Genomic DNA, 15,670 nt, shown 5'->3' on the forward strand with positions numbered 1-15,670 from the left:
GACGACCTACAGTCTAATCAGCACCATTGAGACATCAGTCAGATTACCTACAGTCTAATCAGCACCATTGAGACATCAGTCAGACGACCTACAGTCTAATCAGCACCATTGAGACATCAGTCAGATTACCTACAGTCTAATCAGCATCATTGAGACATCAGTCAGATTACCTACAGTCTAATCAGCACCATTGAGACATCAGTCAGATGACCTACAGTCTAATCAGCACCATTGAGACATCAGTCAGATTACCTACAGTCTAATCAGCACCATTGAGACATCAGTCAGACGACCTACAGTCTAATCAGCACCATTGAGACATCAGTCAGATTACCTACAGTCTAATCAGCACCATTGAGACATCAGTCAGACGACCTACAGTCTAATCAGCACCATTGAGACATCAGTCAGATTACCTACAGTCTAATCAGCACCATTGAGACATCAGTCAGACGACCTACAGTCTAATCAGCACCATTGAGACATCAGTCAGATTACCTACAGTCTAATCAGCATCATTGAGACATCAGTCAGATTACCTACAGTCTAATCAGCACCATTGAGACATCAGTCAGACGACCTACAGTCTAATCAGCACCATTGAGACATCAGTCAGATTACCTACAGTCTAATCAGCACCATTGAGACATCAGTCAGACGACCTACAGTCTAATCAGCACCATTGAGACATCAGTCAGATTACCTACAGTCTAATCAGCACCATTGAGACATCAGTCAGATTACCTACAGTCTAATCAGCACCATTGAGACATCAGTCAGATTACCTACAGTCTAATCAGCATCATTGAGACATCAGTCAGATTACCTACAGTCTAATCAGCACCATTGAGACATCAGTCAGACGACCTACAGTCTAATCAGCACCATTGAGACATCAGTCAGATTACCTACAGTCTAATCTGCACCATTGAGGCATTTGTATTTTTTATATTTTTTAAATTAACCTTAATTTAACTAGGCAAGTCAGTTAAGAACAAATTCTTATTTACAAAGACAGCCTACCCCGGCCAAACCCTAACCCGGATGAAGCTGGGGCAATTGTGCCCCGTCATATGGGACTCCCAATCACGGCCGGGTTGTGATACAGCCCAGGATCGAACCAGGGCGTCCGTAGTGACTCCTCTAGCACTGAGATGCAGTAGTGCCTTAGACCGTTGCGCCACGACAGTAAGCAGTTCACGTCATGCATTACAAACTGAGCTACTCAGCTGCTGCAGATGACAACAAGACTGGTGTGGGATGTCTCGTCTTACACCCTGGTGCAGTCTACGATAACCAGAGCAGCATGTTCTATTGTAGAATTCTACAGCAGGAAAGTGTTGGCTGTTAGCCTCCATTCCAGCTTGGTGACTTACATTGGATATAGCTCCGGGAGCCCATTGTCCGGTGTGGGGCTGGTGGTGCTGGCTGGGCCAGTGTGGGGGTCCTGGTCTCCCTGTCTCTCCCTGGCCCTTCGTCTCCGTTCCCGCTCTATCTCCTCAGCATCCTCAATACTGCGCTGGGCCGTCACCCTGGAACACAGAGGCAGCGAAAGAGAATATACAAATAAAATTCATATTTTCATGTGTGGACCAATTAGGAAGTCTACAAACATATTCTCTCCTACTGGTGAGGTACAAGTGAGAGGAACAAAGTGAAAACCAGGGGATATATAAAAATGTTTAACTAGGAAAGTAACTAACTAACCAGCTCATCTGTCAGATAACTCTACTGTGACCCTGCTAACTAACCAGCTCACCTGTCAGATAACTATACTGTGACCCTACTAACTAACTAACCAGCTCACCTGACAGATAACTCTACTGTGACCCTACTAACTAACTAACCAGATCACCTGTCAGATAACTCTACTGTGACCCTGCTAACTAACCAGCTCACCTGTCAGATAACTATACTGTGACCCTACTAACTAACTAACCAGCTCACCTGACAGATAACTCTACTGTGACCCTACTAACTAACTAACCAGATCACCTGTCAGATAATTCTACTGTGACCCTGCTAACTAACTAACCAGATCATCTGTCAGATAATTCTACTGTGACCCTGCTAACTAACTAACCAGCTCACCTGACAGATAACTCTACTGTGACCCTGCTAACTAACTAACCAGCTCACCTGACAGATAACTCTACTGTGACCCTGCTAACTAACTAACCAGATCACCTGTCAGATAATTCTACTGTGACCCTGCTAACTAACTAACCAGCTCACCTGACAGATAACTCTACTGTGACCCTGCTAACTAACTAACCAGCTCACCTGACAGATAACTCTACTGTGACCCTGCTAACTAACTAACCAGCTCACCTGACAGATAACTCTACTGTGACCCTACTAACTAACCAGCTCACCTGACAGATAACTCTAACCAGCTCATGACTGTTGCCGCTATTAGAGTTTCTGAGTTGCAACTAGCCGTCTTCAACACACTGAACTTCACCCTCCCCCATTCGTCCTATATTCCAGCCATTAGCTCATAGCTCTGCCTCCTCCACTGCATGTGAAAGAGAGGAATAGAGTCATAGAGGGGGGTGAGTAGGTCGAGAGGCAGGGAGGGAGGAGTGAGTAGGTCGAGAGGCAGAGGAGAGTGGAGGGAGGGAGGGGTGAGTAGGTCGAGAGGCAGAGGAGAGAGCAGGGAGGGAGGCAGAGAGAAAGGGTGAGTAGGTTAAGAGGTAGAGGAGAGAGGAAGGAGTGGAGAGGGAGGCAGAGAGGCAGGGAGGCAGGGAGGGAGGGAGGGAGGGAGGGAGGGAGGGAGGGAGGGAGGGAGGGAGGGAGGGAGGGAGGGAGGGAGGGAGGGAGGGAGGGAGGGAGGGAGAAAAGAGACTCTGGAGAAGAGTTATGGTCAGGAGGACTGAAGAGGAGGATGCCAGAGGTTGGAGTGGGTCAAAGAGGAGTTTCTTGTCCTGGTATGAACTCTACACAGGAGAGCCATACACACACACACACACACACAAACATACACACTCCTAGGATCCATCATTTCCTCTCCATTCTTACTGTAAGTGGAGTCAACACAGCGACTGACAGTCCTCCTCAACAATGGCCTTTAATTCACCACATTGGAAACATTCATGTCAATTCAGCCATTTTGTTTCCTAAACTATTTCATAAAATAATAAAAGGACTGACTCATCTTGACCAGGGGGAAATGTTCTTTAATAATCTTTGTTGTGTTTCTGAATCTAAATCAATTAAAAAATGAAGGCTTGATTTCCATCCATAGACTAGACTCAGATTGTCATGCAAATAAATACTGCATAAAATCTCTTTCTTTCTACTGTTTCAAGATTGTTTATCATTAAATCACATCAAAGCCCACCATTCTCATTTCCCATATAATTGCTATGTAGACCACAGAGAAGACGGAGCTGCCAAATCACTAGTTTATATTGGAGCTCAGTTGCCTCTAATGTAATGAACCCGTGTGTTGCTGTTCTCTCTTCGGGTCTCTTTGGGTCACTAAATAATGAGTCTAAAGCGATAGGGGGGCCTGGCACAGAATGTGAGGAACTGTTACTATTGGGATGTTTTTCTCATTTTAAACACACAGGAAAACAAATAAGGACGTTCGATGAGAATCAAGAAGTACTTCGAATCAAAATCCGTTGTAAATCCCGATTGAAATGAATCAGGAAACATAACTGAACATGGACTTTATACACAACAAATCTAACGCATCCAATTATGAGTTGGAGTCAGGTGTGAGGAACTAGCTTGCCTTGAATGCACGTCTAGTCAAAGGCCGCTTTCACATTGACAACAGCAAAGGGACATTCTTTGTTGAGGTTCTTCAGAGACAATACTGTTGTGTTAAACTTACAAAATGATCCTGTCTTGGAATGCTACCTCCGGAAATCGAGCACGACACTCGTTTTCTCATTTGTAACATTGTGTGGTGATTTCACAGGTGGCACCACGGGTCCCAGAGTGATGCGGGGGGGGGGGGGGGGGGGGGTTGTCTTCCTGGGGCCCAGAGTGATGTGGGGGGGGGGGGTTGTCTTCCTGGGGCCTAGAGTTTTTTTCCTGACCTGATAGGGTAACCTAAACAGGTAAAATTCTCTGGGTGTGACATAGAAATAGATCATGTGTTAAAAACTGTTTTATAAAGGCTGTGATGTGACCAGGTTTTTCTAATCGGGTCATATGTTTGGGTTTTGTTTAGTTAAGACACTCCAGGACCTGTCTTACACATAGTCGATTGTGGATAAATACTTTTTTTTTCATCTTTCAATCGGTAAAAACACAAAAGGAAGGTAGTAAAATGCATTATTAGCACTTTTCTTTGAAGAAAATATATCCTATATAATTTTGGGGAACAACATTTTAACAATTCCCTTTGGTCTGGAGAATACATCTAAGCATAACCACAACCACACCACGTGTTGAATGCAGAAGCTTCTGAGGAAAATGAGTTTGATGAACATTCTATTAGCTATTTATGGCCTGTAGGCCTCATTGACCTGAGCTCATACAACTCGTTTGTGAGTAAAACAAGCATAAGGTATGGATTATTTTGACTATGTCAAATAAACATATTGTGCTATTTATCACAGACTATTTTGTGTCAAAGTTTAACAAGGACTCTCTCCTCCTCACCAGTGTCATGATCAAAGATATGATCATGAGCCTCAAATACAGTATAGCATTTGGTCATTGTGCTGCCACAGAATGAATTGTGAGCAAGGCCTCAAAACAGCTTTATATACCAGAGCTGCGAAAAAAGCTCTATATATTATTGAAACAATGTTGCGATTCCTTGTGAGAATGTCAACAGGTGTGGTTCAACAGGTGTGGTTCAACAGGTGTGGTTCCGTGGAGGAAAGATTCTATTGGGGAAAGGTTCCGATGGGGGCTGCCATGGAAACCAAGAAGGGGAGTGAGGTGTGTGTGTGTGTGTGTGTGTGTGTGTGTGTGTGTGTGTGTGTGTGTGTGTGTGTGTGTGTGTGTGTGTGTGTGTGTGTGTGTGTGTGTGTGTGTGTGTTTGTGTATGTGTTCATACACTCATGCATGTGGGGGTCTGAGAGAGGAAGTGTGTCTATCTGATGAATGGGCATGTGCCTGAACTCAGGTTTATACACTAATTGTGTCACCCATTCATTTCTACTGACCCGTCATTTTTGACCGAGAAAAGCCAAAGTTGTACAAAAGTTAAATAAAACTCCCAAAACTTAATGAAAAACATCTAAATGTATTTTGTGTGTTCAGATGCCTTGTGAGGACAGAGTCGTGGAACCGTATGACAATCAGATTCAATGAACTACATTTTTCAGAGAAAGAACTTGTAAATCGGTCCAATTCCACCAGAACACAGCAGGAGGGTTAACAAAAATGAAACATGGTTTGTTGTAATGTTGTCAGGCAGGCCTGCTGTTCTTTATATTCGTATTAGAGGGGTGGACATTCATTTTTTATTTACACTAACGTTAATTGATGAAGATCTGCTGTTAGCTTTAGCTAGCAGGAACTATATGCTTTTGTTGTTAGCTTTAGCTAGCAGGAACTATATGCTTTTGTTGTTAGCTTAAGCTAGCAGGTACTATATGCTTTTGTTGTTAGCTTTAGCTAGCAGGAACTATATGCTTTTGTTGTTAGCTTAAGCTAGCAGGTACTATATGCTTTTGTTGTTAGCTTTAGCTAGCAGGAACTATATGCTTTTGTCGTTAGCTTAAGCTAGCAGGAAATGTATGGTTTTGTTGTTAGCTTTAGCTAGCAGGAACTATATGCTTTTGTTGTTAGCTTTAGCTAGCAGGAACTATATGCATTTGTTGTTAGCTTTAGCTAGCAGGAACTATATGCTTTTGTCGTTAGCTTTAGCTAGCAGGAACTATATGCTTTTGTCTTGAAGCTAAAAATGCAGTGAGTGTACAGATGAGAAAATAAACCGTTAAATTGTCTGAACATGCTAGCGATTTGTTGCGTTATTCAAAAGTGTAATATGGTAGATGCATGAAGATTTGCTTGCTTAACGTTAGCTAGTAGCTAGCTAGTAGAATAGTTTGCAATGCTTAGCTTCCTGGCTAGAGGCTACTGTGACATCTACGGGATACTTCTGAGATGCGAAGCGAGAATGTCAACCGAACCCTCTCTCGGCTTGTGACATTCCCGCCATATTATGTCAATTGAAAATGTCACTCTGATAACTCTATTCAGTCACTCTGATAACTCTATTCAGCCACTCTGATAACTCTATTCAGTCACTCTGATAACTATATTCAGTCACTCTGATAACTATATTCGGTCACTCTGATAACTCTATTCGGTCACTCTGATAACTCTATTCGGTCACTCTGATAACTCTATTCAGTCACTCTGATAACTATATTCAGTAACTCTGATAACTATATTCAGTCACTCTGATAACTATATTCGGTCACTCTGATAACTCTATTCAGTCACTCTGATAACTCTATTCAGCCACTCTGATAACTCTATTCAGTCACTCTGATAACTATATTCAGTCACTCTGATAACTATATTCGGTCACTCTGATAACTCTATTCGGTCACTCTGATAACTCTATTCGGTCACTCTGATAACTCTATTCAGTCACTCTGATAACTATATTCAGTAACTCTGATAACTATATTTGGTCACTCTGATAGCTCTATTCAGTCACTCTGATAACTCTATTCAGTCACTCTGATAACTCTATTCAGTCACTCTGATAACTCTATTCAGTCACTCTGATACCTCTATTCAGTCACTCTGATAACTATTCAGTCACTCTGATAACTATTCAGTCACTCTGATAACTATATTCGGACACTCTGATAACTCTATTCGGTCACTCTGATAACTCTATTCAGTCACTCTGATAGCTCTATTCAGTCACTCTGATAACTCTATTCAGTCACTCTGATAACTATATTCAGTCACTCTGATAACTATATTCAGTCACTCTGATAACTCTATTCGGTCACTCTGATAACTCTATTCAGTCACTCTGATAACTCTATTCAATCACTCTGATAGCTCTATTCAGCCACTCTGATAACTCTATTCTGTCACTCTGATATCTCTATTCAGTGAAAATAAGCCCTAAGGTCTTTACTGTGTTAGAGAGCTGTATGCTACTGAAAAAACATCAGCCAACCTAGGTCACTACAGGATCACACCAGACAAAGTAGGTCACCTGAGGATCTGGCCTGGGATTGGCCAGTCTGAGCAGGAAGTATGAAGTGGCCAGCACAGCAACAAACAGAGGTACCTCTCAGTCTTAGTCTCAGTCTCCAAACAATAAGACAAACAAGAGGAATTAAACATTTAAAGCCACAATCCTTATTCATGTGGGTCCTTAATCCTAATTAAAATGACCATTGAAAAGCAGTAATTATTGCATAGTGCACTTTTAATCTGTGTAAACCTCTCTCATAATGCCACCAGGACTGTACTGTACAGTGTATACTGACAAAACCACCACCACCCATGTATTCTCTATGGCCAGAGGAGGTCATTCACTGCCAAAAGAGAGTTTGAGGGTACAAAACATTAGGAACATCTTCCTAACATTGAGTTGCGGCCCCTTTTTGCCCTCAGAACAGCCTCAATTCGTCGGGGCGTGGACTCTACAAGGTGTCGAAAGTGTTCCACAGGGTCTCTACAAGGTGTCGAAAGCCTTCCACAGGGACTCTACAAGGTGTTGAAAGTGTTCCACAGGGATGCTGGCCCATGTTGACTCTACAAGGTGTTGAAAGTGTTCCACAGGGATGCTGGCCCATGTTGACTCTACAAGGTGTGGAAAGTGTTCCACAGGGATGCTGGCCCATGTTGACTCTACAAGGTGTTGAAAGTGTTCCACAGGGATGCTGGCCCATGTTGACTCTACAAGGTGTTGAAAGTGTTCCACAGGGATGCTGACCCATGTTGACTCTACAAGGTGTTGAAAGTGTTCCACAGGGATGCTGGCCCATGTTGACTCTACAAGGTGTTGAAAGTGTTCCACAGGGATGCTGGCCCATGTTGACTCTACAAGGTGTTGAAAGTGTTCCACAGGGATGCTGGCCCATGTTGACTCTACAAGGTGTGGAAAGTGTTCCACAGGGATGCTGGCCCATGTTGACTCTACAAGGTGTTGAAAGTGTTCCACAGGGATGCTGGCCCATGTTGACTCTACAAGGTGTTGAAAGTGTTCCACAGGGATGCTGGCCCATGTTGACTCTACAAGGTGTGGAAAGTGTTCCACAGGGATGCTGGCCCATGTTGACTCTACAAGGTGTGGAAAGTGTTCCACAGGGATGCTGGCCCATGTTGACTCTACAAGGTGTTGAAAGTGTTCCACAGGGATGCTGGCCCATGTTGACTCTACAAGGTGTTGAAAGTGTTCCACAGGGATGCTGGCCCATGTTGACTCTACAAGGTGTGGAAAGTGTTCCACAGGGATGCTGGCCCATGTTGACTCTACAAGGTGTGGAAAGTGTTCCACAGGGATGCTGGCCCATGTTGACTCTACAAGGTGTGGAAAGTGTTCCACAGGGATGCTGGCCCATGTTGACTCTACAAGGTGTTGAAAGTGTTCCACAGGGATGCTGGCCCATGTTGACTCTACAAGGTGTTGAAAGTGTTCCACAGGGATGCTGGCCCATGTTGACTCTACAAGGTGTTGAAAGTGTTCCACAGGGATGCTGACCCATGTTGACTCTACAAGGTGTTGAAAGTGTTCCACAGGGATGCTGGCCCATGTTGACTCTACAAGGTGTTGAAAGTGTTCCACAGGGATGCTGGCCCATGTTGACTCTACAAGGTGTTGAAAGTGTTCCACAGGGATGCTGGCCCATGTTGACTCTACAAGGTGTGGAAAGTGTTCCACAGGGATGCTGGCCCATGTTGACTCTACAAGGTGTGGAAAGTGTTCCACAGGGATGCTGGCCCATGTTGACTCTACAAGGTGTTGAAAGTGTTCCACAGGGATGCTGGCCCATGTTGACTCTACAAGGTGTTGAAAGTGTTCCACAGGGATGCTGGCCCATGTTGACTCTACAAGGTGTTGAAAGTGTTCCACAGGGATGCTGACCCATGTTGACTCTACAAGGTGTTGAAAGTGTTCCACAGGGATGCTGGCCCATGTTGACTCTACAAGGTGTTGAAAGTGTTCCACAGGGATGCTGGCCCATGTTGACTCTACAAGGTGTGGAAAGTGTTCCACAGGGATGCTGGCCCATGTTGACTCTACAAGGTGTGGAAAGTGTTCCACAGGGATGCTGGCCCATGTTGACTCTACAAGGTGTTGAAAGTGTTCCACAGGGATGCTGGCCCATGTTGACTCTACAAGGTGTTGAAAGTGTTCCACAGGGATGCTGGCCCATGTTGACTCTACAAGGTGTTGAAAGTGTTCCACAGGGATGCTGGCCCATGTTGACTCTACAAGGTGTGGAAAGTGTTCCACAGGGATGCTGGCCCATGTTGACTCTACAAGGTGTGGAAAGTGTTCCACAGGGATGCTGGCCCATGTTGACTCTACAAGGTGTTGAAAGTGTTCCACAGGGATGCTGGCCCATGTTGACTCTACAAGGTGTTGAAAGTGTTCCACAGGGATGCTGGCCCATGTTGACTCTACAAGGTGTTGAAAGTGTTCCACAGGGATGCTGGCCCATGTTGACTCTACAAGGTGTTGAAAGTATTCCACAGGGATGCTGGCCCATGTTGACTCTACAAGGTGTGGAAAGTGTTCCACAGGGATGCTGGCCCATGTTGACTCTACAAGGTGTTGAAAGTGTTCCACAGGGATGCTGGCCCATGTTGACTCTACAAGGTGTTGAAAGTGTTCCACAGGGATGCTGGCCCATGTTGACTCTACAAGGTGTGGAAAGTGTTCCACAGGGATGCTGGCCCATGTTGACTCTACAAGGTGTGGAAAGTGTTCCACAGGGATGCTGGCCCATGTTGACTCTACAAGGTGTGGAAAGTGTTCCACAGGGATGCTGGCCCATGTTGACTCTACAAGGTGTGGAAAGTGTTCCACAGGGATGCTGGCCCATGTTGACTCTACAAGGTGTTGAAAGTGTTCCACAGGGATGCTGGCCCATGTTGACTCTACAAGGTGTGGAAAGTGTTCCACAGGGATGCTGGCCCATGTTGACTCTACAAGGTGTGGAAAGTGTTCCACAGGGATGCTGGCCCATGTTGACTCTACAAGGTGTGGAAAGTGTTCCACAGGGATGCTGGCCCATGTTGACTCTACAAGGTGTGGAAAGTGTTCCACAGGGATGCTGGCCCATGTTGACTCTACAAGGTGTGGAAAGTGTTCCACAGGGATGCTGGCCCATGTTGACTCTACAAGGTGTTGAAAGTGTTCCACAGGGATGCTGGCCCATGTTGACTCTACAAGGTGTTGAAAGTGTTCCACAGGGATGCTGGCCCATGTTGACTCTACAAGGTGTGGAAAGTGTTCCACAGGGACTCTACAAGGTGTGGAAAGTGTTCCACAGGGATGCTGGCCCATGTTGACTCTACAAGGTGTGGAAAGTGTTCCACAGGGACTCTACAAGGTGTTGAAAGTGTTCCACAGGGATGCTGGCCCATGTTGACTCCAATGCCTCCTACAGTAAAAAAAAAAAAAGTTGTCTGGATGTCCTTTGGGTGGTGGACCATTCTTGATTCACACGGGAAACTGTTGAGCGTGAAAAACCCAGCAGAGTTGCAGTTCTCAAGCCGGTGCACCTGGCACCTACTATCATACCCCGTTCACAGGCACTTCAATCTATTGTCTTGCCCTCTGAATGGCGCACACACACACACAATCCATGTCTCAATTGATTCAAGGCTTAAAAATCATTCTCCTCCCCTTCATCTACACTGATTGAAGCAGATTTAACAAGTGACATCAATAAGGGGATCATAGATTTTCACCTGGATTCACCTGATCAGTCTATGTCATGGAAGGAGCAGGTGTTCCTAATGTTTTGTCCACTCAGTGTAAAACCCTCAGTGTAGCAGCATATGCTAGCTAGAGTAGAGATGTGGTTGTGGGAGAACAGAAGAGAACAGGAAAACATATTGTGAAGACCAACCTTTCCAACCCTTTCCAACTCTTCCCAACCCTTTCCAACCCTTCCTAACCCTTTCCAACCCTTTCCAACGCTTTCCAACTCTTCCTAACCCTTTCCAACCCTTTCCAACCCTTTCCAACTCTTTCCAACCCTTTCCAATGCTTTCCAACCCTTTCCAACGCTTTCCAACCCTTTCCAACTCTTCCTAACCCTTTCCAACCCTTCCCAACTCTTCCCAACCCTTTCCAACTCTTCCTAACCCTTTCCAACTCTTCCTAACCCTTTCCAACCCTTCCTAACCCTTTCCATTTTGAGAATGTCCCTTCTATCAGCATTTTCTCTCATACTCCATAATGACTTGTGCGTCCCTGGGTTATGACACGTGTGCTCTGGGTTTTGACGGGTAAAACTCTATCTGAGGCGTGTCATTTCTTCCTCTCGGGGGAGGTGGAGACAGTCGAGGTCTGGGAGACAGATTGAGAGGGCTGGTGGAGAGGGCAGGAGGTGTGTGTGTGTGTGTGTGTGTGTGTGTGTGTGTGTGTGTGTGTGTGTGTGTGTGTGTGTGTGTGTGTGTGTGTGTGTGTGTGGTGCGTGCGTGCGTGCGTGCGTGCGTGCGTGCGTGCGTGCGTGCGTGCGTGCGTGCGTGCGTGCGTGCGTGTGTGTGTGAGTGTGTGAGTGTGTGTGTGTGTGTGTTTCTCCCCCAGATGATGTCATCTCCATTAGGGATGTTCCAGCCATAAAAGCCTCCATTGAACCCGCTGCAACCTGGTCTCAGAGCATTTCATATTATTCTATACGTAAATCCCAAGACAATCCATTTAGTATGATATGTTATGAATTACATGAAAGATTGCATCATCACAACAATCATAACGGCGTAACGGCAGTTTAAATGTCCCTCTGCAGACACAGACCTGGAAGAGTCCTAGTTGGCTGCGATCGTGTTCTATTTGCAACTGATTGGTTGTCCAGGGTTGTTAATCTGTCACCGATTGGCTGGTCCAGAACGAAGATGTTAAAAACGGATCAGAGATGAGCTACTCTCTGATTAGCTGAGAAGTAGTAAAAGTGGTTGAGTGACTTACTGCTGCAATAGAGGTCATATCACCACTCTCTTCTCATTGTGATGCTGTTACAGAGGTCCTATCACCACTCTCTTCTCATTGTGATGATGCTGCTATAGAGGTCCTATCACCACTCTCTTCTCATGGTGATGATGCAGCTATAGAGGTTATATCACCACTCTCTCATCATTGTGATGATGCTGTTACAGAGGTCCTATCACCACTCTCTTCTCATTGTGATGATGCTGCTATAGAGGTCCTATCACCACTCTCTTCTCATGGTGATGATGCAGCTATAGAGGTTATATCACCACTCTCTCATCATTGTGATGATGCTGTTACAGAGGTCCTATCACCACTCTCTTCTCATTGTGGTGATGTTGTTACAGAGGTCCTATCACCACTCTCTCATCATTGTGATGATGCTGTTACAGAGGTCCTATCACCACTCTCTTCTCATTGTGGTGATGTTGTTACAGAGGTCCTATCACCACTCTCTTCTCATTGTGATGCTGTTATAGAGGTCCTATCACCACTCTCTTCTCATTGTGATGCTGTTGTTACAGAGGTCCTATCACCACTCTCTCATCATGGTGATGATGCTGTTACAGAGGTCCTATCACCACTCTCTTCTCATTGTGATGATGCTGTTACAGAGGTCCTATCACCACTCTCTTCTCATTATGGTGATGATGCTGTTACAGAGGTCCTATCACCACTCTCTTCTCATTGTGATGCTGTTGTTACAGAGGTCCTATCACCACTCTCTTCTCATTGTGATGATGCCGTTACAGAGGTCCTATCACCACTCTCTTCTCATTATGGTGATGATGATGTTACAGAGGTCCTATCACCACTCTCTTCTCATTGTGGTGATGATGATGCTGTTACAGAGGTCCTATCACCACTCTCTTCTCATTGTGATGCTGTTGTTACAGAGGTCCTATCACCACTCTCTTCTCATTATGGTGATGATGCTGTTACAGAGGTCCTATCACCACTCTCTCATCATTGTGATGCTGTTATAGAGGTCCTATCACCACTCTCTCATCATTGTGATGCTGTTGTTACAGAGGTCCTATCACCACTCTCTTCTCATTATGGTGATGATGCTGTTACAGAGGTCCTATCACCACTCTCTTCTCATTGTGGTGATGCTGTTACAGAGGTCCTATCACCACTCTCTCATCATTGTGGTGATGATGATGTTACAGAGGTCCTATCACCACTCTCTTCTCATTATGGTGATGATGATGTTACAGAGGTCCTATCACCACTCTCTTCTCATTGTGGTGATGATGATGCTGTTACAGAGGTCCTATCACCACTCTCTTCTCATTGTGATGCTGTTGTTACAGAGGTCCTATCACCACTCTCTTCTCATTATGGTGATGATGCTGTTACAGAGGTCCTATCACCACTCTCTCATCATTGTGATGCTGTTATAGAGGTCCTATCACCACTCTCTCATCATTGTGATGCTGTTGTTACAGAGGTCCTATCACCACTCTCTTCTCATTATGGTGATGATGCTGTTACAGAGGTCCTATCACCACTCTCTTCTCATTGTGGTGATGCTGTTACAGAGGTCCTATCACCACTCTCTCATCATTGTGGTGATGATGATGTTACAGAGGTCCTATCACCACTCTCTCATCATTGTGGTGATGGGGGATCGTTGCTGTTCTGGTGATCTTCCGTTCTCCCCCTATTTTCACTGGCCTGGTGTCAAACGTTAACGGGTTTCTGCTTGCTTTCGTTTGACACAGTGAGAAGCATCAGCTCACCGAACAGTTCAGCACATAGTCTACAGTACTGTGGTTGTTGGTGGTCCGAGTAAATAACTCAGCAAAAATATTTAGACGTGTTTAGACATTTGCTTTACGATCAACAAGGTGAGATAATAATTTAACTATTTATCTGTATTGACAGCAGCAGATAGTCACGTACATCATGAATCCATTTGCTGTATCCCAAAGTGATCTTTACCCCTCCGACCCCACCACCCTGCAGCCTCATATCAAAACAGGAGAGAAACATCACATGGAGATCCCTTCAAAGTGCAACTGTCCCCCATTTCCCAAAGTGATCTTTACCCCTCCGACCCCACCACCCTGCAGCCTCATATCAAAACAGGAGAGAAACATCACATGGAGATCCCTTCAAAGTGCAACTGTCCCCCATTTCCTAAATACTCTCAGCTCTCTCTCACCTCTCTTCTCTCTTCCGAAGATGATTGGCCCGATCCATCTCACCAAATATAAACACCCACTAAGTTATTATTATTATTACATACACCCCCCCGCCCCCAGGTCAGGGGTCAACAGGTCAAACCCCTGAGCCCCAGTCAAAGGCATGGCGGGTGGTCCCCGGGGGAGGAAGGGAGGGGTCCAATTTAACCTCCAGCAGAACAATAAACACCAGTTGATGAGGGAGGGGGGTAGATAGTTCCCTCTTTGTAAAGTTAGTGGTCGCACTATTGTCTTCTTTAGGGGTGTGTGTTTATCAGAGCTGGTTTTAACTCCAGCTTGTATTGGAGTTGGAGTTGTTTAGGAGTTGGAGTTGTATAGGAGTTGTATAGGAGTTGGAGTTGTATAGGAGTTGTATAGGAGTTGTATAGGAGTTGGAGTTGTATAGGAGTTGGAGTTGTTTAGGAGTTGGAGTTGTATAGGAGTTGTATAGGAGTTGTATAGGAGTTGTATAGGAGTTGGAGTTGTATAGGAGTTGGAGTTGTATAGGAGTTGTATAGGAGTTGGAGTTGTATAGGAGTTGTATAGGAGTTGGAGTTGTATAGGAGTTGTATAGGAGTTGGAGTTGTATAGGAGTTGGAGTTGTATAGGAGTTGGAGTTGTATAGGAGTTGGAGTTGTATAGGAGTTGGAGTTGTATAGGAGTTGTATAGGAGTTGGAGTTGTATAGGAGTTGGAGTTGTATAGGAGTTGGAGTTGTATAGGAGTTGTATAGGAGTTGTATAGGAGTTGGAGTTGTATAGGAGTTGGAGTTGTATAGGAGTTGGAGTTGTATAGGAGTTGTATAGGAGTTGTATAGGGAGTTGTATAGGAGTTGGAGTTGTATAGGAGTTGGAGTTGTATAGGAGTTGTATAGGAGTTGGAGTGTATAGGAGTTGTATAGGAGTTGGAGTTGTATAGGAGTTGTATAGGAGTTGGAGTTGTATAGGAGTTGTATCGGAGTTGGAGTTGTATAGGAGTTGTATAGGAGTTGGAGTTGTATATGAGTTGTTTAGGAGTTGGAGTTGTATAGGAGTTGTATAGGAGTTGTATAGGAGTTGGAGTTGTATAGGAGTTGTATAGGAGTTGGAGTTGTATAGGAGTTGTATAGGAGTTGTATAGGAGTTGTATAGGAGTTGTATAGGAGTTGTATAGGAGTTGCTCTCCTAAAGTGGCATCGTGCTGTAGGGCAGAACATTGTTTGACCAATTTCCTGTCCATTAGCAGTAATTAAGTGGTTGTCGGTAATTGCTGCACAGACTGTCTCTTTGGGAATGCAGCAGAGTAAATGTTTGTGAGACCGGCGGCTGCTGTTCAATAAGAACACTGTTAACCTGTCTGGTTAATAAAGCCGTCCCTTCAGACATTAG

General features: G+C 44.8%; 1 protein-coding gene across 4 annotated transcripts in view; it reads right to left on the reverse strand.

Moving 5' to 3' along the window:
* Positions 1-15,670, reverse strand: part of LOC116359648 (non-muscle caldesmon-like) — an 85,887-nt gene that overhangs the window by 57,563 nt on the left and 12,654 nt on the right. For all 4 annotated transcript variants that reach the window (XM_031812784.1, XM_031812782.1, XM_031812781.1 and 1 more), the window contains exon 2: positions 1,377-1,532. In XM_031812784.1, coding sequence (XP_031668644.1) covers positions 1,377-1,532 — 156 coding nt within the window. The remainder of the gene's footprint in view (positions 1-1,376; positions 1,533-15,670) is intronic.

The sequence above is a fragment of the Oncorhynchus kisutch genome, unplaced genomic scaffold, assembly GCF_002021735.2.
Source record: "Oncorhynchus kisutch isolate 150728-3 unplaced genomic scaffold, Okis_V2 Okis03b-Okis08b_hom, whole genome shotgun sequence".
In the NCBI taxonomy this organism is placed as follows: domain Eukaryota; kingdom Metazoa; phylum Chordata; class Actinopteri; order Salmoniformes; family Salmonidae; genus Oncorhynchus; species Oncorhynchus kisutch.